This window comes from Artemia franciscana, chromosome 2 (genome assembly GCF_032884065.1).
Source record: "Artemia franciscana chromosome 2, ASM3288406v1, whole genome shotgun sequence".
NCBI lineage: Eukaryota > Metazoa > Arthropoda > Branchiopoda > Anostraca > Artemiidae > Artemia > Artemia franciscana.
The window spans coordinates 52239528-52266710 of NC_088864.1; the positions used below are offsets into that span (position 1 = coordinate 52239528).

Here is a 27183-nt window from a genome sequence, read left to right on the forward strand (position 1 = left end):
AATCAGCGATAATGGGATTTAATCTGCAACATGAATAACGCTAACTTTATTTTCAGTTTGACTATAGCATGGATTTCCAAACTTTTTAACGCCGTATCCCCTTTTGGTTAGAAAAATGTTCACATCTCCCTCTAAACTAATTCCTCTAAATTAATCAATTAAAGTGCGTTATTTTTTTAACGCGCTTTTTTAACCCCAGATTTTTCGCCCCTCCCCTATATTTTGAAAAATACCGTTTCCCGGTATTTTTGTTGGAAAATATCTTTTTTGGGTATTTTCATTGAAAAAATTCAAAATTTATCTCATTACCCAATATAGGGATTTTAAACTCTTCCTAAGAAGTGATGGAGCCCAATCTGGAACCGTGCAAAATGTCATTAACCTTATTTAAGGTAATTATCAGCGGCTAAGGAGCCTTGTTCTCAATTGTCAGGGGTTAATACTGTTAATTAAAGATTTCAACTTTACTCTTTGTGGGACAAAACTGTGTTTTCTCTTTTAAGGTGATTCAACTAAAAAAACACTACTCTTTTCATCTAAAGCTAGGTACAACTTATTCACAGTCCAGTTGGTTAGACCTACCACCACCCCCCTTTACCACTGTGTTATTACTATTTCCTAGCCCTAGTGAAGCTACTCCATCGGATCGTTACTTTTTCGATGATTCAGTAGCTTTTGTGCTTTTATTCGATGACCAGATTTGATTTAAATTTTCACTTATATTATAAACAATAAAGACAGTCTTAAGTCTCATCTAAATGAGGGCAGAAGTTAGTTTAACGGTTGGTTATTCCATGTTAAATATTGTTGGTTTGTTTATTGTTTATCTGTTGCTGGACATATTGAATTGGTTTTCGGGTAAGCGTTATACCACTTAGTCAGCTACAGTGCTACCGTGTTTCGGCAAAAGCCCAAGGTTGAGGTAGGGTGGTTCGGCGTGAATGACTGGATTTAACGCTGCCTGGTCTCCACTACCACTTTCTATTAAAATGGTAGAGCTCCTTTTTCAAATAACGAAAATGTAATCTGACAAAAGCGCCTTAACTATTTAAGTATTTTGCATTTTCAAGGCAAAACGCCCTATCTAAGTTTAGGTCACTGTACTCAGTGGACAATCGTTGTCTGTTTTCAATAACTCCTGAAACCAGACTGGCTGAGCATGACTAAATGAAGCAAATTTTAAAGAAAAAGCAAGGATATTTCAAGCCAGTGAAAAAAAGAAGAATAAATATTCAGATATTTTCGTTAAGACCTTCGCTCGGCCGCCCTCAACGGCACAGAAAACAAAAGTAAATAAAGATTTGAAAATATACAGATAGAAGTCAGAAGGACAAAAAAAAAACCTAAAAAAGGCCTTGTCTTAGAAGCAGTGAAAGGATAAAGAAGGCCTATTCAATTTAGTGTTTTGTTTTTTCATGTTCTTTTTATTTTGGTTTTATCCTTGAAATTTTATCAGTAGGTCTTTACTCTTTATTTACTTTTATGCACTGAAGACGATCGAGAGGAAGTCTTGATCGAAATATCTGAATATTTATCCTTCCCTTTTTCACTGACAAGAAAAATCCCGATCATGCCTTAGATCTATGATATCTACCTTAGTTCTGCCCTAGGATGGATGATAGATTATCTATCAATAAGTGAAATGGCATCATTTCTATACAATCCTGAAAAAGGCTTATGCCAGATTTACCTCTCACTCAGACTATCTGTCTTGGCTTTTTCTCTAATTAGCCATGCCTTAATGACAACTTGATTTAATTCAAATAACGAGGCCGAAGGCCAAGACCAGGTCCATTTATTTATGAATTAAAATCAAGTTGCCGCCAGGTTAGGTTACAATTTGCTTCTTCTTGTCATTCTCTGTTGGTTGCTCCGACTCAAAATAAGATGTTTTGCCATGAATCTGTAGGCAGAATGAAATGGTTACGTTCTAGTTACAACAACCTATTTCAAGACAAGGTAGAACATTTTTTTCGAAACTACGATTCTCAAGCTAGTGTTTTGTCCAGACACGGTGGTATCATACTTGACAAGTCAGTTTTCGAGTGGATCATATGCGTCCTGGATGTTTGCCGTCAGCGAGAAGACAATTGAGGCAGAGGTTCCCTCTTTGAAAAATGAAGACAATAAAAAAAATTTTCATACAGATCTGATTTTTTATGTCCCTCTATCTTTATATCTATTTAAACTCTGATGGTTTTCATTTTCATTTAGATATTACTACTTATCAAACATTTAAAGTGGTTCAGTTTATTACCATTGCACCGGTTCACCAGAAAATGAATGATTGAAAATGCTCCTCTCCTTGGCAATTTTTTCCAACTGCGCTCATGGTGACTTTTCTGCTCTTTTTGTAAATAAAAGCTCTAGAAAGCGATCTAGAAAATTGATACTTATATAGCCCTTTACCGTTTTACTGAGACAAATTCTAAGGAGCTCCTTCCATATTTTTAGAAGAAGTCAATTTCCAATATCTCCTTGAAATTTTTCTATCTTGGCAATGATCAAATTAGAGTCTGAATTTATTCCTTTTAATTGGTTGGTCAGTTTTGTTACAGCAAAAGGAATGATTTCGTGCAACATTTTTGTGGTCGAAATTGACCATTACATAATTTCTATGTTTTAGCATGGCTGGAGGATTAGGTGGAATGGCAACAATGTCTGGAATGAGCACAAATTGTTTCCAGCAGCGTGATTCAACAACTGCATATGCACCATATATGTTTCATGCACATGACTCATTGAACGCTTACAATCATCATAGAGCGGCTGCAGTTGCTGCTGCTTGTAGTGTCAGCTCTCCAAACCCAGCCATTAGTAACACTACTCCGTACTCGCCAAATGCCGGAACTCATCCGTCAGGGCAAACAGGTTAGCTTGAATTTACTATAAATTTGAACTGCTTTTATTAATATTATTGACTTATCTCTATTATTGGAGAGATAAGTCAATATTATTGTGTGTAAACTCAGTTATTGGGAATAGCTATAGAACCGGTAAACACATTGTCTTGCTTTCTTTCGAGGCTGTTTATTTTTTTGTATTTAGTTTTTGGTAGTTTCCTTGGAACATTTTTACGCTCAATTTGAATGAAGTATCAGAAATTTTCTATTGTTTGTGGTTTTAGTTTTTTTTTTTTTTTTTTTTTAATTTGGTTTGGTCAAAAGTTAGGTATTTCTGTGCATAGTTTTTTTTTTAAATGCTTTTTTGATCTTTTCTTGAGCATTTGTTATTTTGGCAACTTCAAAATCATCAATTAGAATGCTCAGCAATTAGAAAAATTCTGTTTAAATTTTGGAATTCTACATTACAAGTTCTTTTCCTTCTTATTTAAAACGTCATTTTACTAAAATGCCTATCTAAGTTTTTTAGTCGAAAAAACTTGAGTTTGTTGATTTGGTTTAACCAGCAAATTCAAATTAAAAGATCAAAATTTTAAATTTTAAAATAAATTTCGAAATTTTAAATTAAAAAAAAATAAGATCAGTTTGTCCCCTGGCATTATTTATGCTCACACAGTCTATAGTCAAGAAAATCTCGGATAATTGCAAGTAAACCTTTACTGTTATCCATAGACCGGTGGTGATAGCTCTCCAAAATTTATCGAAAAGATTTTTTAATTTGACAGGGGCAAAAATAGTGTTACATGAGTTCTTTACATTTCCTATTATTTTGTTTAAGAGTGCAAGTTCTCATCCACAGTGTTAAACATTACGTCTCTGGTCATTCAACCCTTTTTATCAAAATACCTTCTGTTTATAGTTTTTATTTCCTTAGCAAAATTTTATCATGTAATCAAATAAATGGAAATTTAAAGCATTTCTTGAACCAACCAATTTTCTTCCACAGTGTCAGTTTTTTTTTTAAACTACGCAGCTTCTGGCTGTCATTTAAGGAAGAATGAGCCAACTTAAAAATTCTTAGGAACGCTTATGGAAATATTCTTAGGATTCATATTTTCGGAAGAAATATTTTAAAAATCTCGCTCTGAAATAGTTTTTGTCCCGGCAGCACTATCGAAATTTTGCTCTGCCATTTGAGTTTTCTGTCATGTTCATTCGGTTTTGTATGGTTCTGAAACTTACTGATTCATTTCTCCATATAATTCCCTTTTTCTATAAGAAAAAAGAATAGCTTGGCTGTTTCTTTGCGCCCTGTAATCGATATCAAAGGATGTCCAGTTGCCTCAATTTTCAAAAATTTAGCAGGTGGAGCAAAATGTATTTTTCGGAATCTAAAAAGAAGGGTACGGCATTAGACTTTACAGTCCCTACCGGCGGTGCTGATCTCCGTTTCTTGGCCCTTCAGCCAGGAAGTGCAATGGGGTTGGGGGCCAACCATCCTGTACTTTCGCACACCCTTCCTGTTTACCTTCCCCAGATTTCTCCAGGTACCCATTTAGAGCCAGGTCGACGCTGGGTAGGCTTGCAAAGTCACGCCACTGACCCCTGTACCAAACCGAACAATTTCGTACACTGAGATTCTTTCCCGTGTCGGAATCTGAAGTAGGGAAAATTTATCGTTTTTTTCAAACAAAATACAATAAAAAATTTCAATGAAAATACCCCTTACTCCCAAAAAAGTATTTTTCAAAATCTGATGGTTGGAATGAGGAGAAAATCTAGAATATACATACATTCCCCCCCCCCCCCCACATTTGAAACCACTTAGGGACTTGTATAGACAAGAAAAACTGAAAAATCCCATATATATAAAAAAAAAAAAAAAAAAAATACCATACCTTCCTGGATTCTGAAGATTTTAACGATTCATTATATAGAATACTATATTTTCCATGTAATTTGTCAGTTTTTGAATCCTTTAAAGTTGTTTCCCTCTCCAGAACATCCTTTCTTGTAAAAAAAAAAAAAAAAAAAAAAAAAAAAAAAAAAAAAAAAAAAAAAAAAAAAAAAAAAAAAAAAATGTCCTTGCCTGTATGACACATCAGATTTATACTGACTATTTGATCAGACCATGTCCTGGTTTACTTTACTGACAGCTTCAGTCAGTTATTTATTAGGTCTATCCCTCCCTTTTTTCCATTAGCGAACGAACATGGGGATGCCCTAAACTCTTCCACACGCATTTGTTTTTTCACATTTCCACATTTCTTTTGTTTAAAGTCATTCCAGCTGATGTCTCTGCGCCATTGCGAATTCTATGTCAAGGCGATCCCCCTGTCCCAATCCTGTGTATATGAGATATAAGAATAAGAAAGTAGCAGTTCATATCTTCCCTAATTACATGCGATGGTCAGGTATCTCAAGGATTTCTATAACAGGTTGTTTATTTTCCTTCTTGTTTTTGTTTTTCTTAGCAATTGAACATTGAAACCATATTCCTAAATTATTGTGCACATATTTGTTCTACCACACTCTTTTTATTTATAAGGAGTCATATCAACAAATCCTAAGTTAGGGGTATTTGCAATCCCTTACCACCCTTAGTTTAAGAGTAGTGGCATAGCTAGAGGGAAGGCAAGGGATGTCAGCTGTCCCCCAGGCGCAGCCGCTTAGGGGGTTCAACTTATGTTTACTTCTCGTCACAACTATGATCTGACTTACATTGCAGTAGTGACGGGAGGGGGGTGGGAGAAATGGCATTGCCCCAGGACAGTGAAAACTCTAGCTCTGCCTCTGTCTTGGCAAAGGCCTTTACACATACGTGGCAGAGGAGATAACAAAATGTCTTGTGCATGCTCATATACGATAATCAGGTACCTTATAAGTCGGCGGTTTTAAAAATCTCTACTTCTTTTTTCTCTTGGTAATTCAACCTTAATTTTTCCTGAGCTATTGTGCACAGACTTGTTTTCTTTTATGCTCACCTTTTTTTTAGGAGTTATATCAGCTGGTGTTTCTGTACCGTTGCAAATCCCAAGTCAGGGTGACCTCAGTGCGAACTACTGGCCCAGATTACAATAGCGACATGGTGGATCGACCTTAATTCTGTGATAAAAATTAGACTAAAAGAAGTACGCTGTATCTCACAAGTTAGGAGAATAGTTTGATGGATCCTTAGTGCAGTTGATGCTTTGGAAGCAAAATGTCGATTTTAGGTGGAAACAATTTAAATGCACATTTAAGAACCATCACGCTCAAATTTTGTTGCTAGTGCGCTAATACTGAAGACTTACTTATGAGAAGACTTACTTGACTTATTTGATCGTAGCAAATTCATGTGTCAGAACCAACCTCATTGTTAAATAGTATTTTATGAAAAATGCATGTGCTTGCATTCTATACCACATATTTTTAACATTCAGTATTGTCTGTACTTATTACAAAAGACAGTGATGCAGTTATCAGCGCTGTCATTTTAAAAGGCTGAAAGCGCCCTTCTTGAAGGACTGAGATTTTCATAATTAATGATCATAAAAGACCTGCGAATCAACTGCCAAATTGTCAAATCACTAAATTATACCTATTCCAATCTAAACAAAACGAAATTTCCGATAGTTTTTCCCTTTTCACAAAAACAGTGATACATTCCCCCCAAAAAAAGTTCTGGCTACGTCCCTACCTTTTGCTGTCAACATAGTATTGGGCATGCCAGCAAGTGCTTCAAGTAATTTTTTCTCAATATTCTTAATTTACTTGATAATAATAAGCTTATTTAGTTGATTTCGGGCAGCTTTAGGCTATACCCCCCAACTTACACCCCCTCCCTTCAAAAATCGTTACTGTAATAGAGCAACAGCTGTGTTGTAACAAAATGTATCCTGACCTGGTGACTCATTTTTTTTTTTTCTTTTGTCAATCTTGAAATGCCAGAAAGTGTTTTGATGTTTGTTGTTTTGTTTATTGTTTGATATATTTCTGAATTTCACTCGGATTTAGGATAGGCCTAGCACAGTAAGTTTAGGAGGGGCCGAACTGATTTTACAAGAATGGGTCTGATGAACGAAACACACTTCTCAAGCCATTGTTCTACAAACAACAAAGATTTTTCGTCATCTCAGCTTCCTCTTCTGGGGGAAGAGACTGTAATATCTTGGCAACCTTTCCTTAGGATGTCATTGCATGTAGATCTTCTGCATTTTCCCTCAAAGCGCAATTTGAAAGTATTATTAATGCTAAGACGCTTTTCTATATTCATGTGATTTTCAATCTCAAGTTAATATTAATTCAAATAATGAAACGTGATGAGTAAGAAAATACTAAATCTAAATTTCGCCACAGTAGCAAAAGGGCTTCTATCCGGAAAAACAGCTATTTCATAATTTAATGCATCCAATTTAAGATTTAAACCGCTAGATCATACAACAAATGCTATAAAAGAAGTTTTTTTTCTCCAAGCCAAAATCCATATTATTGTACATGTCAGTCTTTTTTTCTTTATTTTCTTTCTTTCGTTAGACTTTTGAAAATATGCTTCGAATGAGTCTTACACATCTCTATTTCATTTTCTAATATTCTTCCAACACATAAAATAAAAGCTGAAATGATAAGATCTTATACCACAGGATAAGGGAAAATGATAGATCATCTTTTATCCCCCAAATCCAATTGGTGTCCTTTGGGAGCTCCACTAGAATAAAATCAAACTAAGAAGGTTGTTTATATATTATCTCCCTAAGCATACCGAAAACAATTGATTGTATTTGAACTCCGTAAAATGATGAAGTGAGACAGTTAATCAGGGAATCCAGATCCACCCAATATTATGAATGATACTAGTTTTGTGTCCACCTTCTGAACATATAAAAGCAAGAAATAAATATTTTCCACAATTAACCCCCCCCCCTAACAGAAACAGGTTAATCATCTCCAATATTCCGTTTGATCACGTATCCAATATCAGCATCAGTCCTGATCACATTTCTGATTATGGGACCCTATTCATGTTTCTACTACTTTCTACATTGCAGTGGGTCTATTTCTCTTTTAAAGTTGATGTTTGCTTTCTAGTCAAAGCTTTTTTTTTGTTCCTTTTACCATACTAATTATGTGAAAAGATGTCTTTTTTCTTACTGTTACGTAAATGGATTATTGTTCAGATTTATTGAATCTATTTGAAGAATAAAGAAGTTTTTAAAACTCATGCTCTAAAACTAAGCTAGACTAGGGTCATTTAATATTCTTATTTCCTACTGACAGTAGAAAAATTAGGGCACTTCGTTCTAGATAAGAGTAATTTTCTTTATATAGTTGTATTACTTTAATTTTGATAGAGTTGTATTTCTTTAATTTTATATCCTTACCTAAAGAGAGAGAGAGAGAGAGAGAGAGAGAGAGAGAGAGAGAGAGAGAGGGGGGGGGGAAAGGTTAAGTATAATTGTTATTGGGTAATCTTTGCATTGGATGTCTATTATTTTTCGTAGTTTTTAGCATGCTTTAGCATGCTATACTTCGACGCCAATAGACAAAATAGATGTACACCCGAGCTTTATCTCTTTTGCTAAGAATCGCAAAACCCGGCTAGCACACTGAGCACTTCATTCGATTTTACAATAATTTTTCCCGTTATAATGAAAAAAGACAATGACGTGAAACCGAAGAAAATTGTCAATCAATTCTTCCATTTTCTGTAACACTAATAAATGTCAAAAAAAAAACTAATCCTTCCTATGCTCTGGTGCTTTGATTCTCACTCCCCTTAAGGGCTGGCCCTTTGCACACCTTTACATTTAGGTGTTACAAAATAAGAATAAAAACACAACAAATTTACAAAAAAAAGAATACAGAAAAACGCACAAGAAAGTTTAAAAGACAAAAAAAAATGATGCAATAAAAAAAATGTAGAAGGGAGTTGCTTATTTTTTATGATATTCGAGGTGAATGGATGTAATAATAATAAAAAAAAATCTCATACCTTACGCTAGCACCAGATAACAAAAACTAGAATAAAAATAACATTCCCTTCTTTATTAGTACGCTAAGGATGTCAGTCAGTTAACACTTTTTCTACTAAAGAATTACGTGAATTAAGTCCTCAGCGTTCCCAATAAGGCAAAACGAGAGAAAATAGAGACAGGTTTTTTTTTTATCATCTAAGAGTTTTGTAGTATGGTTCCAGATAGGACAAACTGTCAATCATTGGAAACTACAACCATGATTTCTTTCAGAGAAATTCTGGAGATTAAAAGACATACTAGCTAAAAAAAAATCAATAAAATTTTCAACTAGGGAAAGCAGCACAGGTACCACTCTTTCAAATTTCCTTCAAAGAATTATTTCCCTTTCCACTAATCTTATGATGCTCCCTAGTTGCCCTCTGTACCTCAATTATGTCCCTTAATATACCATTTCATTCTCCTCCAGCTTTCGAGAATAGTTCTTTTGATCGACAGACAAAGGTCTGCCTTTAGCCATTTGAACAGATGACTTAATGACTGCTATTCTCGTAATCGATACAAAAGATAGCAGGAAGCTAAGAAGAAGGATAATCGTTTAAGAGAGGAAACAGGATAACTAAGAAGAGAGGAAACGAGGGGAATCTTTTTTTTCCCAGAAGGTTGTAATTACATTATATTTGGTTACTAAGTAGGAAAGACGTGGAAGCAGCTATTAATGCGAGGTAACAATATTTCGCTCATTATGTAAATTAAATAATAAAAAACAAGTTTTTTTTATAACTGAAAGCATAATTATACTAATAATTGTAATTCATAATAATTTAAATGATTAAATTAATATTTAATAATTTAATTAATAATAACTAAATTAATAAAATAAAATAATTAATTAAATTAAACTAAATATAAATATAACTGTTAACAATTATAATAAATTGTTACCTATTTAGGTAACAATAAACGTGGAGGTAACAATATTTCGCTCATTATGTAAATTAAAGAATTGACATTCTCTGTATTTCAGAATTAAAAAAAGACATGTAAACAATAATTAATTTTCAATAGATTAGGTGATATTGATTATTATTTAACACAAGATGATTTTTATGATAATTATTTTGGTTTTTCTGTCAGTCTGCAAGTCGATATAATGAGGTTCTTAAGATAATCCAAGTACTGTCAGTGGCACCATTGAGTCAGGAGTGCTCACACTACACAAATTATTAGTTCATTCTTCCATTCCATGCTGTTTCCGCGAAGAACTGATAAAAATTTTCCTTGGGAACTGATCTAAAAAAAAAAGTTTTTTTTTTTTTTTTTTTTTTTTTTTTAACTGGAGCTGTTTTTTTTTTTTATATTTGCAGATGACAGATATACGATGCCAGTAATGCTACATATCTCACAAGCAATACCATAAATTTTGACTGCAATAGCATTGGATCAAACAGTTCGTGGTAACGAACTATAAGGAGCAACCCGGCTCAATAGTAACCAAAACTCTAAAAAACGGAAATTTGATACCAATAGTTACATCAAAAGAATTTTATTTTAATGCTGATTTTAAAAATATAAGTTTCATCAAGTTTAATCTTACTCACCAAAAGTTACGAGCCTGAGAAAATTAGCCTTATTTTAGAAAACAGGGGAAAACACCCCCTAAAAGTCAAAGTATCTTAACGAAAATGACACCATCGGATTCAGCGTATCAGAGAACCCTACCGTAGAAGCTTCAAGCTCCTATCTACAAAAATATAAAATTTTGTGATTTTTGCCAGAAGATGAATCACGGATGCGTGTTTATTTGTTGTTGTTTTTTTTCCATAGGTGATCGTATCGATCCAGTTGTCCTAGAATGTTGCGAGAGGAGTCATTCTAACAGAAACGAAAAGTTCTAGTTGTCTTTTTAAGTAACCAAAAAATTGAAGGGCAACTAGGCCTTCTCCCACGCTCCTTTTTTCTCAAAATCATTCGATCAAATCTATGAGCAAGCCAGTTAGCCAACAAAAAAAAAAAAAAAAAATATGCAAATTTCGTTTCAATTATTCATCTGCGGAGAGCCAAAATCAAAACATGCATTAATTCAAAAACGTTCAGGAAATAAATAAAAGAAACATTTTTTTTTAACTGAAAGTAAGGAGCGACATTAAAACTTAAAACGAACAGAAATTACTCTGTATATGAAAGGGGCTGTTCCCTCCTCAACGCCCCGCTCTTTACGCTAAAGTTTTTTATTGTTTTAAAAAGCACATTTGAGAGAAAGAGTAAAACTTTAGCGTAAAGAGCGGGGCGTTGAGGAGGGAACAGCCCCTTTCATATACGGAGTAATTTCTGTAAGTTTTAGGTTTTAATGTCGCTTCTTACTTTCAGTAAAAAAAAACCTGTTTTTTTTTTTATTTAATTTGCTGACGAAATCGGCTTCGGATTTGCAAAGATATTACAGATTTTGTATAGTCATTTGGAACGTCAAAAATTAGTTTTAAATATGGATATATCTATTATATTAATTTTTAGAAAACAAGAAAGGAAAAAAGGTTTCGTTTGAAAAAAAAAAGATGAGAGTAGTCAAGCATTCTATTTATTTGAGATGTTAGTTTACAAGTTCAGGAAGATAAATTGACCAGGAGCATATGGTAGGTAGAGATGTCCAAAACGTTATGGGTGATACAGAGGAGCCCCCCCTCAAGCATCTAGGACCAACAGCTGTTAAACTATATAAAAGAAATTTTGAGACCAAATAGGGCCAGTTGTGAGACAGTGTTCTTTTTTTTGGAGGTGTGTTTGAAAAGGAAAAAATAGAAAGAACATAATTAAGATGCTTAGGAAGGCAATTCAATAGTTCCAAACAATCTGTGGTAAAGAATTGCATGTATGTTATGCTGATTCCAAGTATATGAGTTTCATTAAGTTTTATATTATCCATCAAAAATTACGAGCCTAACTAAGTTTGCTTGATTATCGAAAAAGCAGGGAAGCAACCCAGAAAACCAAAGCATCTTAAAAAAAATCACACCATCAAATTCAGCGTATCGGACAACCCCACTGTAGAGGCTTCAAGCTCCTATCTGTAAAAATGTGGAATTTTGTTTTGTTTTTTACCAGAAGAAAGGTTACATATGTGTGCTTATTTGTTTTTTCCAGGGGTGATTATATCGATCCAATGGTCTTAGGATATCGGAAGAGGGCTCATTTGAACGGAAATCAAAGTGACCGAAAATTGGAGGGTAACAAGGCCCCCTCACACGCTTCTTTTTTCCCTAAATTGCCCGATCAAAATTTTGAGATAGCCAGTTCACCATAGTCGAAAGGATCGAAAATGACACCTTTGGAGTTATCTTGACCCCCACAGCACCTGGGAAAAGGTCTTTAAGTTACAAAATTTGCCCATTGTTTACGTATAGTATTTGGAAGTATGCGTACACTTTTCGGGTGGAAATTTTCTGCTGGAGGGGATTTTCTACGTGGAGAATTTTCCATCAGGAGAGAAGTTTCCAGGGAGTAGATTTTTCACAGGAAATTTACACTGGGGGAATTTGCCAGAAATTATTTTGATGTGTCTTGCTGTCTCTTTGCCGACTGAGATGTTAAGGGTAATTTTCGGAGGTAAATTGTGACTGGGAGTGAATTGTCTAGGGATCGTTCCAATGGAGAGGATTTTTCTGTGGAGGTGGAGCCAGATTTCCTGGCATTATTTAAAACAATCAGAAACCAAAATAAGAAATGATTTTTTTCAACTGAAAGTAAGGGGCAACATTAAAACTTAAAACAAACAGAAATTATTATGTATATGAGGGGGTTACGCCCTCCTCATCACCTAGCTCTTTACGTTGAAGTTTGAATTTTGTCCCAATTCTTTAAGAACGACTTAAATCTCTCGACTAATTTCTGATTCGTTCTAAGTTTTAATGTTGCTCCTTACTTTCAGTCGAAAAAAAACTGTTTTTTATTTTTTAATCTCAGAAGAGATCACTTGTTGTTATTTTTTCCAGGGATGATCGTATTCAACCAATGGCCCTAGAACGTCGAGAATCAGCTCCTTCGAACGGAAATCAAAAGTTCTAGGGCCAATATTAAGTAACCAGAAAGAGTGAAGGGCCACTTGCTCCCCTCCAATGCCCCTATTTCTCCAATTTGATCAAAATTTTGCGATGGCGATTCTGTTCAGCATAGTTGAAGATTCATAAAACTATGCCTTTGGAGATAACATGACCCCTTCCCCCAGCCCCTGGGGATAGGTCTTCAAGTTAAAAATTTGTACATTGTTTATGTATAGTATTTCTCATTGGGGAGTACATATACATTCTTCGGGGGAGGGGATTTTGAGCTTCAGGTGGGTTTCCATGAGCATAATTTTCTGTTGAATTTTCGTTGATAATTTTCCAGAAATTTCCACGGGTGAGCTTTCCAGGGGAAATTTTACACTGAAGGATTTGACAGAATTTCTATACGAAATTCTTTAGTTGTCTTACATTCTCTCTGCCAACTAAATTTTGCATGTGGAGATGTTCCGGGGGCATTATCCGGGAGTAATTATTAGAGTATTTGGATCTCTGGAAAATAATTTCTACAGAAGGAGGAATTTCAGGAGTGATCGGAAAAACGATTAGAACAGAAGGCTCTGTTAAAATCAAAGCATGCAAAGAAGAATTTTTAAGGCTGAATCTTAGGCAAGAAATTTTACAGAGTGGGAGGGGGATTTTTTAGCGAGGATGGAATTATCCGAAAGGACTTTTACAGCGGGGGTGCATTTTACGTGCGAGGAACTTTCCACGGAGAGGTTCCCCGTGAGTGGAGGGAATTTTTCATGGAGGGTGATGCAGATTTACCGGTATTATTTTTTTTATACTTTTTTTCAACTGAAGTAAGGTGCAAAATTAAAACTCAAGACGAATAGAAATTATTCCGTATATGAAGGGGTTTCCCCCTCCTCAGTACCTTGCTCTTTACAATAAATTTGACTGTTTTTCCAAATTTTTTAAGAACTACTCTTAAAAACATAAGAGCCGGTTAATTAGAATAGAAAGCTTTTTTAACAGTGCTAAAAACTTAAGCGTGAAGAGCTTAGGTATTGAGGAGGAGGGTGGGCGGGCAACCCCTTCATATATAGAATAATTTCTGTTCGCTTTGAGTTTTAATGCTTCTCCTTACTTTCATTTTATTTTTTTTCAATTTAATACGGGTAAAACATGATTGTTTGATCGAGATTGTTTTCATTAAATGTATAAAGGCTGGTTACAATGATAGGATATTTGGAATAGGTTCGAACAATAGACTACTAAATGCGGCTTATCTGGAGGTGTTGCAGGATAGAAGGGAAAGACCATGGACTTTGTAGGTGAAGTTGGTTTTAAATAGCAGTAGTATGGCCTACACAGATCCAAGCAGGACCCTACCCTTTCGATCCCCGGTATCAGTATTTTTTTTTCCATCGCCATCTACATAACCAAAATACATATATGGTGTTTTTGTTAACTACAGTTATAGAAGGCGATAGGTTTTTTTTCCAGCGACACATATTTTAGCTTCTAGGCAGTTTTCCACTGCTTCTATGAAATTTATTTCTTATGTATGAATCGAATATGAGACCCATAATTCCTCTATTAAAAAAAACATGTTACTCGACTGAGCCAACAAGTCATTGATGATATTATGTTCTTAAGAAATGCATTCTAGGAATGTATTTTTTGGGACGCGAGCCTGCTCAACTTAAGCGTCACTATATCGCATAAAGTTAATTACACAGTCAATCTCTCAATTGGGGTTGGATTTTTGGTAAATACTATGAGTGATTTGTTTCCGGGCACCATTTTTGGCATCATTCCGAGAATATGCATACCACAGTGATTCGAGATAATTGCTAGACAGGCATATTATTCTGGTGATCAATGAAACTTGTTTCGAACTCTAAAATTGTAACGTCTAAAACCCGCCAGGTATCTTTTTTGTGATGCAATGGTCCCGAACACACCGGTTTTTCATTACCAGAGCTTGCGCATGAATTTGGGTCCCAAAGTTCCCATCCAGGGCCCCAATGCCCTCCTCCTATTTGTTTTATCTTTGAATTCTTTTGACTTAGAATTTTTTCGTCTTTTTTGACATGCCTTAAAAAGACATTAGATATGCTTATAACACAAGAAATTAACTTGTAATATTTTCGAAATACGAATGAAGATGATAAATATACGTTAGTCGTGATTTTTCCTATTAGAAAAATAATGTTTGTATTGATATTTTTCTTTTTTAACTTAGTTTTTTTTTATTTAAAATTTACTCAACTTCGTTTTGGGACTTCGATTTTTTGGGTGACTTGAATTTTTTCAGAGACATTTTTTTGGAGGGGGAACAGAATTTTTTTGAAACACAGGAAAGCAGTCACACTTATATCTCAAAAATTGCATAGCCTACAATTAAAGCAAAAGGGTTCACTGGAATGTTTCACCCATCAACTCCTTGAACAAAAAAACATGTTTTAAGTGTTTCGTATGTTAATCTATAGTCACATCTCCCTCTTCCCAGTTTCCAACCATATCAGCAAAAAAGCACACTGGACCTGGTCACTGTGACCAAAAAAAGGAATCCATCGTTTACAAGTTCTCTGGTATCAATGAGATCCTTTCACTACCTTCCATTAAACATCCTTACTCTAACATCTTCTCGTTTAAGAGCACTACCTTCTTTTTGTGACAGTAAAAGTAGGGAGATGTACCTTTGTGGTTGCAGATGAAAATCATTATAGTTTCGAATATAGCTTCTTAATCCTATGTATCCCTCAGAAATGTCATAATCTCCCATTAAATAAGGAGTTTTCACTGGAATGTTTCCCACAATAACTACTTGAACAATAAGACGTGTTTAAAAGTGTCTTTTGTGTTCATCTAAAAAAAAAAATCACACTGAAAAAAAACAAAACACACTGAGCCTGGTCACTGTTGCCAACAGAAAATCCAGGTTTTACGAGTTTTTTGGTATCAATGAAATGTTTTGACCACATTCTATTAAATGTCCTTAGTCTAACACCCTCTCGTTTAAGAGCACTGGATTTTTCCTGGCAAAGATTTTTAGGATGATACATTTTGCAACTTGTTTGTCATGATATGAGCAACTATATGATACCTAGTCATTGAAAATGTTTTTTATATCATTCCAATGCACAATTAATATTGCTAAAAAACATACAATAAACCAACTAAGGTCGATGAGGAAAGACAGGGTACCAAAGAGATGGCAGGAAAAAAAAAAAAAAAAAAACATGTTCACCAAAGATGTGTTTTAGTTGATGGCTGAATACCAAAAATTAATAAAAGCACTTTTGAGTACAACAAACTGCGCTAGCTGGTAATTCCCGAGTGTTTTAGTTACCGACTGCGCATAAACAACTTTAATAAAAACACTTTTGAGTACAAAAAACTCAGCTAGTTGGTAAATTTCGAGTGTTTTAGTTGCTGACTGAGTATCAAAAAATTCATGAAAGCACTTTTGAGTACAGAAACTCAACTAGTTGGTAAATTCCGAATGTTTTATTTGATTACTCAGTATCAAAAATTTGATTAAGGCGCTTTTTCAGCACAACAAACTCAGCTAGTTGACACATTCCCTGCATTTTAGTTGCAGAATGAGTACCAAAAATTTATTAAAAGCACGTTTGTGTACAACAAACTTAGCTAGTTGATAAATTCCGTGTGTTTTACTTGCACGCAGAATATAAAAAAATTAATGAAAGCACTTTTGAGTACAAAAATTCAGCTTATTGATAAATTCCGAGTGTTTTAGTTGCTAGCTGACTACCAAAAAATCTAATGAAAACACGCTTGAGTACAACAAACTCAACTGGTTGGTAAATTCCGAGTGCTTTAGTCGCTAACTGAATATCAAATAATTAATAAAAGCACTTTTGAGTACAACAAAATAAACTTGTTAGTAATTTCCAAGTGTTTTAGTTGCTGACTGAACATAAAAAATTTAATAAAAACACGTTTGAGTAGAAAAAATTCAGCTAGTTGGTAAATTCCGAGTGTATTAGTTACTGAACGACTACCAAAAACTTAATAAACGCACTTTTGAGTACAACAAACTAAACTAGTTGATAAATTCCGAATGTTTTACTTACCAACTGGATATCAAAAATTTAACAAGAGCAGTTTTGAGTAAAATAAACTCAACTAGTTAATAAATCAGTGTTTAAGTTGTTGACTGAGTAACACAAATTTAATGAAAGCACTTTTGACTACAAAAAATAGCTAATTGATAAATTTAGTACGTTTTATTGCAGGCTGAGAACCAAAAATTTAATGAAAGCACTTTTAAGTACAAAAAATCAACTAGTAGATACATTCCGAGTGTTTTAGTTGCTGGATTAGTACCGAAAAATTAAATGAAATCATGTTTGAGTTCAACAAACTCAGCTGGTTGGTAAATTCCGAGTATTTTAGTTGCTAACTGAATATCAAATATTTAATAAAAGTACTTTTGAGTACAACAAAATTAACTAGTTGGTAGTTTCCGAGTTTAATAAGATTAATAAAACAGACGACGAGATTAATAAAACACTTTGGAGCACAATAAACTCAGCCAGTTGGTAAATTCACCATTTTAGTTCCTGACTGAGCAGCAACAATTTAATGAGAGTAGTTTTGAGTACAAAAAATTTAGCTAATTGATAGATTCCGCATGTCTTAGTTGCTGGATGAATACAAAAATTTAATGAAAGCACTTTTGAGTACAGCATACTCAACTAGTTGGTACATTACGAGTCTTTTAGCTGCTAACTGACTATCAAAAATTTAATAAAAGTACATTTGAGTACAACAAACTCAAATAGTTGGTAATTTATAAGTGTTTTAGTTGCTGACTGAACGTCAAAAGATTAATAAAACCCATTTTGAGTGCAACAAACTCAACTAGTTGATAAAGTCCGAGTGTTTTAGTTGCTGACTGAATATCAAAAATTCCTAAAACACGTTTGAGTACAACAAATACAGCTATGTAATAAATTCCGAATGTTTTAGTTGCTGATTGAGTACCGAACATTTAATAAACGCACTATTGAGTACAACAAACTCATTGGTAAATTTCGGGGTTTTAGCAATGGCTGAGCGACAAAAATTTAATGAAAAGCGCTTTTGGGTACAAAAAATTCAGCTGATTGATAAATTCGGTATTTTATTTTTAATTTTAAAATGAGAAACGAAAGTGGTATATGTATGCTGGTCATTATTTTTTCTTTGTTAAAGCTGAGCAGATTATTTTTGGGTATTAGTTCATTTATAAAAAGCAGTGTCAGAGTCAATTTAAAATAGTCAGCGTAGCCGGCCACGCTAACCTAACTTAAAAGCAGTTAAGTTCATGGAAGATGTTAGATGAAAGCATTAAAAGAGAGGATGCTAGACGAGAAGATTAATCAAGAGGATGCTAGACTAAAGACGTTTAACAGAAGATGGACAAAGGATTTCATTGATACCAGAGAACTTGCAAAAGCTAGATTCTTTTTTTTGTCACAATCACCACGTTCAGTGTGCTTTTTGTGCATATGTGGTCGGAAACTGGGAAGAGGGAATGTGCCTATAGATAAACATATGAAACACTTCGAAATATGTCTTTTTGTTCAAGGAGTTGATGCGTGAAACATTCCACTGAAATTTACTGTATTTGGAGTTTATGACACTTGTGAGTGATACGTGTGACTACGCTCTTGCGTGTAAAAAATTCTGATATCCTAACAAAAAAATCAGTCTAAAAAATCTAAGTCTTCAAAAAAAAACCAAAAAAAGTTGAATAAATTTTAAGTTAAAAAAAACTAAGTCAAAAAAGAAAAAAAAAATGTCACTACAAAACATTATTTTTCTATTTGGAAAAATCACGACTAACATATATTTATCATCTTCATTCGTACTTCGAAAATATCACAAGTGAAGTTCTTTTTTTTATAAGTAAATTTAATGTCATTTTAAAACATGTAAAAAAAAGATGAAAAACTTCCAAGTAAAAAACAAATTCAAGGCTAAAAAATTGAAGGAGGGTGGACATGGGGCCCTGGATCCGAACTCGGAGACTCGAACTTATGTGCAATGGAGTACCGGTGCAATGATGCAACTGATGTGCGATGGTAATGAAGAACCGGTGTGCTCAGGACCATTACATTATTAAAAGAATACCTGACCGATGGTAGTTCTTGCAATTTCTGGAGATCGAAACAAGTTTCATTGATCACCGAAAGAATATGTTTGTCTAGTAATTATCTCAAATCACTGTGGTAAGCATATTCTGGGAATGACGCCAAAATCGGTCAACAAATCACCAAAAATCCAACTCCAATTGAGAGATCAACTGTGCAATGAACTTGTTACTATATAGTGACAATTATCACCAGTTGACAAGCGTCCCAGAAACAATAACTTAATCGCCTAGAATGTATTTCTAAGAACATAATATTATCAATCATTTGTTTACTCAGTTAAGTAACGTGTCGGTCTTTTAGCACAGAAAATCATGGTCTTAGGTTCCAAAGATACATCAGATATAGATTTTATAAAATCAATGGATAACTCTTTAGAAGCTAAATAATAAAGAAAACATGTCGTCATCTATAAATACATTTGACGAAAACGCCATCTATAAATTTAGGTTATGCAGATGGCGAAACTGGGGAACCTCATTCTCTGTGGTCTTAAAAGAAGTGCCGGTACCGGGGATCGAAGGGGCAGGGCCCTGCTCGGATCTGTGTAGGCCATACTACTAATAGCTGTGAATAGTCATGCATTTGGAAGGAAGAGATGGGGATAGGTGGATGTACTAAACGTATCAAAATTAGTAAAGGGTGTATTAGAAGACCGGAAGATTACGAAATCACGGTATTAAGTCACAACGTTAACGTCCTTTTAAGGGTTTACCGATACTGGAAGGAAGTCTGGGGCAATGGAGCGAGGCAATTGGAGAAACAAATAAATATTTACAAGAGGCAAGGATAATGGATGGCCCTTACTCAAACCCCATGCGCGGAGAAATTCACGAGAATCTGCTTTAATTTATGGCCCTTCGTCCCCTTGGTATAGGATCAATTAGTTTTTATAAATGTGAGGGATAAAGGTGGTTCGTTTCAGTGACCTTATGGAATACTAAAAAGACTGCATAATATATTAGGTTAGTAAAGAAACACCAAGAAAGGTTTTTGCAGGAGGAGGGGAGGTGAGTTCTGGTAAGTTTATTGAATGTGTGTATTTTTTCATTAGTTTGCATACATTGTTGAAATATTCATTGATGTGTTACGAGGCATGATTATTCTGTTATTTATTTTGCTACCGTGACCCGGTAACTTTTTTGGAATATCTATCTATATGTGTAATAAAAAATACTCTTTGTAATTGCTACTAGCATAATTATTCGAACTTAATTTTTTCCCCCAAGACAAAAATACAGAGAAAATTCTAACTTTGATACTTATAAACTGATCTTAATGAAAGATATAATTACTAGGTTTTTGCGCTAATTTAGAAAAAAACTCCGAAAGACAAATGTACTCTGAAGTTGTCTGCCTGTATCCGACAGCTTTTGCTGCTAGTTACATTAAAATTATAAATATTACACTAATATTACAACTTTTTACACCAAGTAAGGGAACAAAAGGGGAACACTTATCACTAGTAATTATATACTTTTTTGGTAGCCAAGTGATTTTTATTCGAACAAGAGCTGAATACTATAAACTTTAATCACACAAAACTCAAGCTTCAAAGCTCAACGACAAAAATTGAGTAAAATCACAAACTCAACCAAGAGTATTGTACCCACGTAAGGTTCAATCTGTCAAACCTCTATCCATTTTGAATACAACTTCGTTAAAGCAAAACCATGATTTTGCTTTTCCCATCTTCCACAACAAGATTAATTTCATTTTATAGAATATGAATGGTCCATTTGCAAAATTCTCTAGATTATGTCAAATTTTGCAGCACAGGAGCAATATTTGCATGTCATGGTAATTTAGTTACCAAATGAACCAATTTTAGTTGCTTTATAAGGTAACCCTTGAGTTGAAAAATTTAAGGTTTATTGGGGAACTAAATTTTTCCTTTTTTACATAACAGCCATATAGATTGACGGTTAGATGTTTTCTAAACAACAAATACAAATATAGAAGAAACAATCCCGTGCTAGCATAAATCTAGGATTTGACAGAAAAATTGCTACGATAGGCTACATTCGTGAAATGGATCACTGAGACATTATAATTGCCATTATGTCCAAATAGGATGAGGAAATTGCACACAGATTCTTTTTTGTAAGTAGGGAGAGGGGAATAATAATAAAAAAATCTATAACTTGAATATTACTTGCCTAGAAATCTCCAAAATTTAGAATTTCAGAGGGGAAGATTCGACCCTGGATACCTACGTGCATTTGAACTGTTTCCTTTGTTCCAATAAAAATCTAACAACATTTCATATAGAAAAGACATTTTTATACACAAGAAAGTAATAAACCTCCTAATAAGAATGGTGACGACAATCCTGTAATTGAGAAACATATCTTAACTGTACATAGTGTTTGCCTAGATTAAAAAAAAAAAAAAAAAATCACCTGAATAATATAGAAAAGGCATTGCAATACACAAGAAGGTAATGAACCTCCCAACAAGAATAGTGACAGCAATCTTGTAATTCAGAAACAGATCTTAACTGTACATAGTGTTTGCCTAGATTAAAAAAAAAAAATTAAGATAATAAAAAATCCAACTGAAAATAAGGAATAACACTACAACTTAAAGCGAACAGAATTTATTCCATATATGAAGTGGACTTTTTAATACTTTAAAAAGCTTCTTATTCTAACTAAACAGCCCTTGTGGTTCAGCAGTCGTTCTTAGAGGATTGGGACGCTAAAGTCTAACTTTAGCGTAAAGAGTGAGGTATTGAAGAAAGAGTCAATCCGGAGTAATTTCTGCCTGTTTTAAGCTTTGATGTTGCTCTTTACTTTAAGCTGAAAAAACTTGGTCTTTCGAATTCAATTTCTGATCATTTTCAAAAAGTGCCAGGAAATCCACCTACCTACTACATGGAATATTCCCCTCACAAAAAATTCTCCTGGAAAATTATATCTTCACTGATTATTCTCCCAATCAAATCCATCCTCGTTAACCCCCCCCCCCCCCAAAAAAAAAGCTCCAACGGACAATTTAGCCTGTAAATTTCTACTTAGCCTACTTTCATTTAAAAAAAAAAAAAACATGTTTTTTTTTATTTAATTTCTGATCGTTTTTCAAATCATGCCGGAAGCCCCCCAGACCGCGGATAATATTTCCTGGAAATCTCCCCACCCAATGAAAAGTTTCTCCGACGTAAAATTTCTCATGGAGAACTTCTCCCGTGGATAATTCTATCATCAATGAAAATTACCCTCGGAAAATTTATTGTGGAGAATGTCGCCTGGAAGTTTCTCCCTAACCTACTTTCATTGAAAAAAAACTTTTTTTTATTTAATTTCTGATCATTTTTCAAATCCTGCCAGAAATCTTCCTCCGTGGAAAATATTTCCCGGACCCGCCTCCAATGGGAAGTTTTTCTCGCGTTAGAATTTCCTCTGGACAATGCCCCCAGGTCATCTCAACATGCAAAATTGAGCCGCCAATGAGAAACTAAGACAAATAGAAAGAATTTCGTATATGAATTCTTGCAAATTCCCTCCATGTAAAACTTCCCCTGAAAAGTTCACTCCCGGAGACTTCCCCCCTTATAGAAGATTATCCCCGTTTAAAATCCTCCCCCACCCCGCAAAATGTCTGTATACAAATATATCCCAGTAACAAATATTATATGAAAACGATGGTCAATTTCATAAGTACCTGGTCCTTTCTCCAGATACTGTGGGGGGTTATGTCATCCCTAAAGGCTTAGTCACTAGACCTTTCAATTATGATGAACAAAATGGCTGTCTCAATATTTTGATCGAAGGACTTTGGGTAAAAAGAAGGCGTGGGAAGGAGGCTATCTGCACTCAAATATTATTGGTCACTCAGAAAGGGCACTAGAAATTCCAAATTCCCTTTGATTAAGCCCTTTTCCAATCCTCTAGGACTATTGGTTCGGCAGGATTACCCCGGAGAAAATAAAGAAAGAAGAAGAAGAAAAAATAAAAAATAAACACGCATCCGTGATCTCTTTTCTGGCAAAGAAAAAAAATTACATTTTTGCAGATGGGAGCTTTAAACCTCTACCGTAGGCTTCTCGGATTCAATGAATCTGGTGGTGTGATTTCCATTAAGATTTCTTGTCTTTTAGGGGATGTTTCCCCCTTTTTTGAAAATCACACGATTTTTTTTCTGGCTCGTAGCTTTTGTTGGGTAACATTAAACTTGTTGCATTTTATACACTTGAAATAATGATAAAAAGCCATTTTTTTTTATGTATCTATTGTTACAGTTTAAAAAAAGTCCCTTCAATTGCGCATGATTTGCCTTTTTGAGCTTTAAAAAATATTAATATAGACTGAGGCTGCCTGAAAAAGTAAAAAAGCACGGGCGACTTTGCCTGAAAAGCCACAATGAAGACATGGCCTAATAAACAAAATAGCCACATAGTATCCATGACAAATTTATTCACCAGTGATAACTATTTGCAATCTTAAACTAATGCACACACAGCCAGTTAATAACACGAATCACACAAAAACACAAGCAGATCATAATAATATGCATTGACAATGAACATATGCTTAAATAGTATATTAAGTGAAATCAAATAGAAAGTTAGCTTATTCGCTTTTATAGTAGTTAATGATTATCACAGAATCTATACCTTGAAGATCATCACATGGCTTATAAGGCACATTTCTACAGAGCAAGAGTCACCAGTAAACTTTGCTGGGGTAGGGGACAACTCTTAATGATTAGGGGTGCTACTAGTAAGTTTAATCACTAAAAATTTTTAATACAATTTAATGTATCCATTAAAAGGAAAATAAATTGGTTTAACATAGATCTAATAATAAAGTCTCAAAAGGTAATTTTTTTTTTTAGTTAACCCTTCTTTTCCCAGGATAATTCATTGCCCCCACGATACCTGTCTCTAGTGGCAACCATGGAATATATAGATTTTTAGATATTGCTTCCAACGTAACCCAGCATTATACTCTTTTCCTAGATCTTTCAGGAAAAGCAATTGGGTGGGGTGAGAGGCTCCCTCCCTAGATTTAAAAAAGTGCTTTATTGGGAAACAGTGAAACAGCCCTCTTGGTTTTGACAAATAGATTCTGTTTGTATATTCGTTAAAATACAAATGGAAACAAATCTTGCCCCGCCTTAAATATCCGAAAGTTGGTACTGACATATATGAGCCAAAATAAAAACGCCTTTGGACATCACGATTAACCGTCAATATAAAAAGGAAAAGGAGACATATCGAATTGGGTCTTGCTGGGGTATGAGAGGTGCAACTGCATGAGCAAATGTTGTCTCCTCGGGAAATGTGAGCAGCAGCCCTTAGAAAATGTATTATGGCTTATTCAAAGCAGATTGTACTGACCTTGGGCATAAACCCAAAAAAATCATGGATCCATCAAAATAATGGCACAGAAAAATTCTACTATGGACCATTCTGACGATTATCACACTTGCTTAAAGGTACGGTAAACACAACTTTCCCGGATAATCGAACCCTATATACACGAGCGTAGCTGGGAATGTACTCGGAGAGGGGGGGGCTTGCTTTATATTTGCCTGTGAAGAACTTATAGGGAGGCAAGGAATTTTCTAGAAAGGTTCTGATCAAGAAAAGAGCTCCGTTAATAAATCATAACCCAAAGACTAAAGGACCCACTCACGCGCTGTAATCAGAAAATGAACTATTTCCGATTGATGAAAACAACATGGGTTCAATGTGTTAAAGCAGTATCTCTAAGTATTGGCTTTGAGCAACATTTTATGTTTTCGATAGAATCGAATATACTTCGCAGCATCAGAACCGATTTATGAAAACTAAATTATTCTGTTTTTATTCCATAGATTACAAAGTGAAAAGGAAAAGGGATAATTCTACTTTTCCTCTCACATTCCTTCTGTGGTGCTTCTGAAATTCAATTTCGATATAAAACAGCATTTTCATGCGGATTTCTAGGTTAACCTGCATGAACTATAATTGTAGGATAGAAGAAGAACAGAGTCAGAAGGAGAACAGGAAAAAGAAATCTGAGACCAACACCAGAAGATCCTAAGGATAATAAATTTTTCCTCCCACATTTCTTTAGCATATGAAACACATTACTTATATGAAACACATTATTTACGAGGATTTCTAGGCCATCCCTGCATATACTTTTACTGAAGATCAGAAGAAGATCAGGAAGTAAAAAATGAAGAGGGATACAAAACTAACCCTTTCTAAAGATGATAGTTTCCTAAATTCGCTTGACATTTCCTCACAAAAATAAAAAGATTTATAAATCAATTCCAGAAAGTAATTCAATTGAAATTTGATTCTGGTCTTTCAAAACAAAAAAAGAAAAGATAAAACAACCAAAGATAACGCAATTAGCAAAGATTCACTTTTTTATGCTGTACCCTTTGCTTACACTTTTCGCACAAATCATATAATGGTTTCCTTTTTCTCTATTTCACCTTGCCTCCAAAATCTTGTGCCTCCTCATATATAGATGATTCCAATGCAGAAACGAAACAAAGAAGCCAGATCAGAAATATTAAGACACAATCAGGTACTGTGTTTACAAACAAAATGTTATCCATTTTGCACGAATTCTTAAACACTTTGGTGAAGGTTGTACACATTACATTGGGGAGTTGAATTACAAAACACCAAATCAAATAAGAGATTCCAATATAAATTTTGCAGCATCAAATATTAACTAGATATGTTTTCTTTTAAACAGTGGTAAAACATTCTGGAATAAATTACAGTGGGCTTAATATAATGTTGAAGGAATATATGGGTAAGGAATCTGCTACTATTTTTACCTATTTGATTATGAAGTATCTTTCACATATATATATATATATATATATATATATATATATATATATATATATATATATATATATATATATATATATATATATATATATATATCTATTTTATTTTGCATAACTGTAAACGTATGCAATCCTTTGTGAATGATAACAACACACCAGCATAATAAAGTAAATAAAAGAGGAAATGAATTAGCAAACAATAGAATCAGCAATATCAATAAAAACTACAGATAGAGAAAGAAAGATAGCGTGAAAAAGAGAGAGAGGGACATAGTAAGCCAGAGAGAGAAGAGAGGGAGGAGACAGGGTATAGCTCTGTTCTAACACAAGAGATTAAGGATTAAATGCTACAAAAGAAGAAAATTATATCAATTGAAAAACTTATTGGATTCATTCTTTATAGCGACGAAAAATAAGACTTGTCTCTGCTTGCCGAGAAAGGGCTGGGCAAACTGCCAATTAAAGGTGTTGTCTCTCCAGAAGCTCTTTCGCGGGAGAATGGCATTGGGAACTGACTTTGGAGTCGAGGAAGTCCTCTTCTTGGCTTAAACCAAGGCAAGTGAGGCAGCGGGTTGACATTGGGAAAAAGAGGGTTTTTCCATTCCCGAAGGAACTGAAACGTAGCCGCAAGAAAAGCCAATGCGATCCATATGCCAATCATGATCTGATCTAAAAGAAAATAAAAATGGGTTCCCTCTGTGTGAATAAGCTTCAATTTCAAGTTTTGATTAGATTTAGCCTTAATACAAACTAAAAAATTATGTGGCGAACTTAACGAGTCATTGAAAAAGCCAAAACGCTTCCTAAAACCAAATTTTAAGAAAGAAAAAATGTTTCGACCAGATTACTTGATATGCAAAAACCAGCTCAGCAACGCCATTGTAGTACTAATTGTGGTTGATAGTTACCGCAGAATTTTATGGCGAAGCTGCTATAAAAAATTAAATCAAGAAAAACTAAGTTTCTTGGCATTTTACGCATTTCCAACCAAACACATTTTTGACAAATTAACTATATTTTTGATAGGTCAACACAATCAAATAAAATATGGCTGAGCTTTATTATACAAGACAGTTGAATACTTCTGGACATATATCTAGACCTATATTTTTCAAAGAAATTTGCGCATCTGCGAAAATCAAAATCGGTCGCTGAGGCAGTACAGAAGAAGGGGTTGGCATTTCCCCGTCGTGACAAACTCTATATTTACTGCTTTGACAAACATAGCCCCTTCCATAAAACTTTTTCCGTACGTGTATCCCCAAATAACAAGGCCGACGAATCTTTAAATAGAACCAAGGTTAAGTTTTGATCATAGAAGACTAAGGACTGCTCGCTATAATAACTTAAATCTACCTAGAGAACCAACTTTTTTTTAAACTGGGTTTACCCAGCCGTTAGGTATGCCTCCATTAAT

At 34.4% G+C, this 27183-nt stretch overlaps 2 protein-coding genes across 3 annotated transcripts in view; one reads left to right on the forward strand and one right to left on the reverse strand.

The window, feature by feature from the left end:
- Positions 1 to 8034, forward strand: part of LOC136043468 (paired box protein Pax-6-like) — a 55635-nt gene extending 47601 nt beyond the window's left edge. The window contains exons 9-10 of one of the 2 annotated variants that reach the window (XM_065728389.1): positions 2627 to 2871; positions 5839 to 8034. In XM_065728389.1, the coding sequence (XP_065584461.1) occupies positions 2627 to 2871; positions 5839 to 5924 (331 nt within the window). In that variant the 3' untranslated portion in view covers positions 5925 to 8034. The remainder of the gene's footprint in view (positions 1 to 2626; positions 2872 to 5838) is intronic. The other variant, XM_065728393.1, reaches the window with a different exon arrangement.
- Positions 8035 to 23363: 15329 nt separating this feature from the next.
- LOC136043495 (transmembrane 7 superfamily member 3-like) overlaps positions 23364 to 27183 on the reverse strand; it is a 47363-nt gene continuing 43543 nt past the window's right edge. The window contains exon 9 of the mRNA XM_065728413.1: positions 23364 to 26435. Within this exon, the coding sequence (XP_065584485.1) occupies positions 26164 to 26435 (272 nt within the window). The 3' untranslated portion in view covers positions 23364 to 26163. The remainder of the gene's footprint in view (positions 26436 to 27183) is intronic.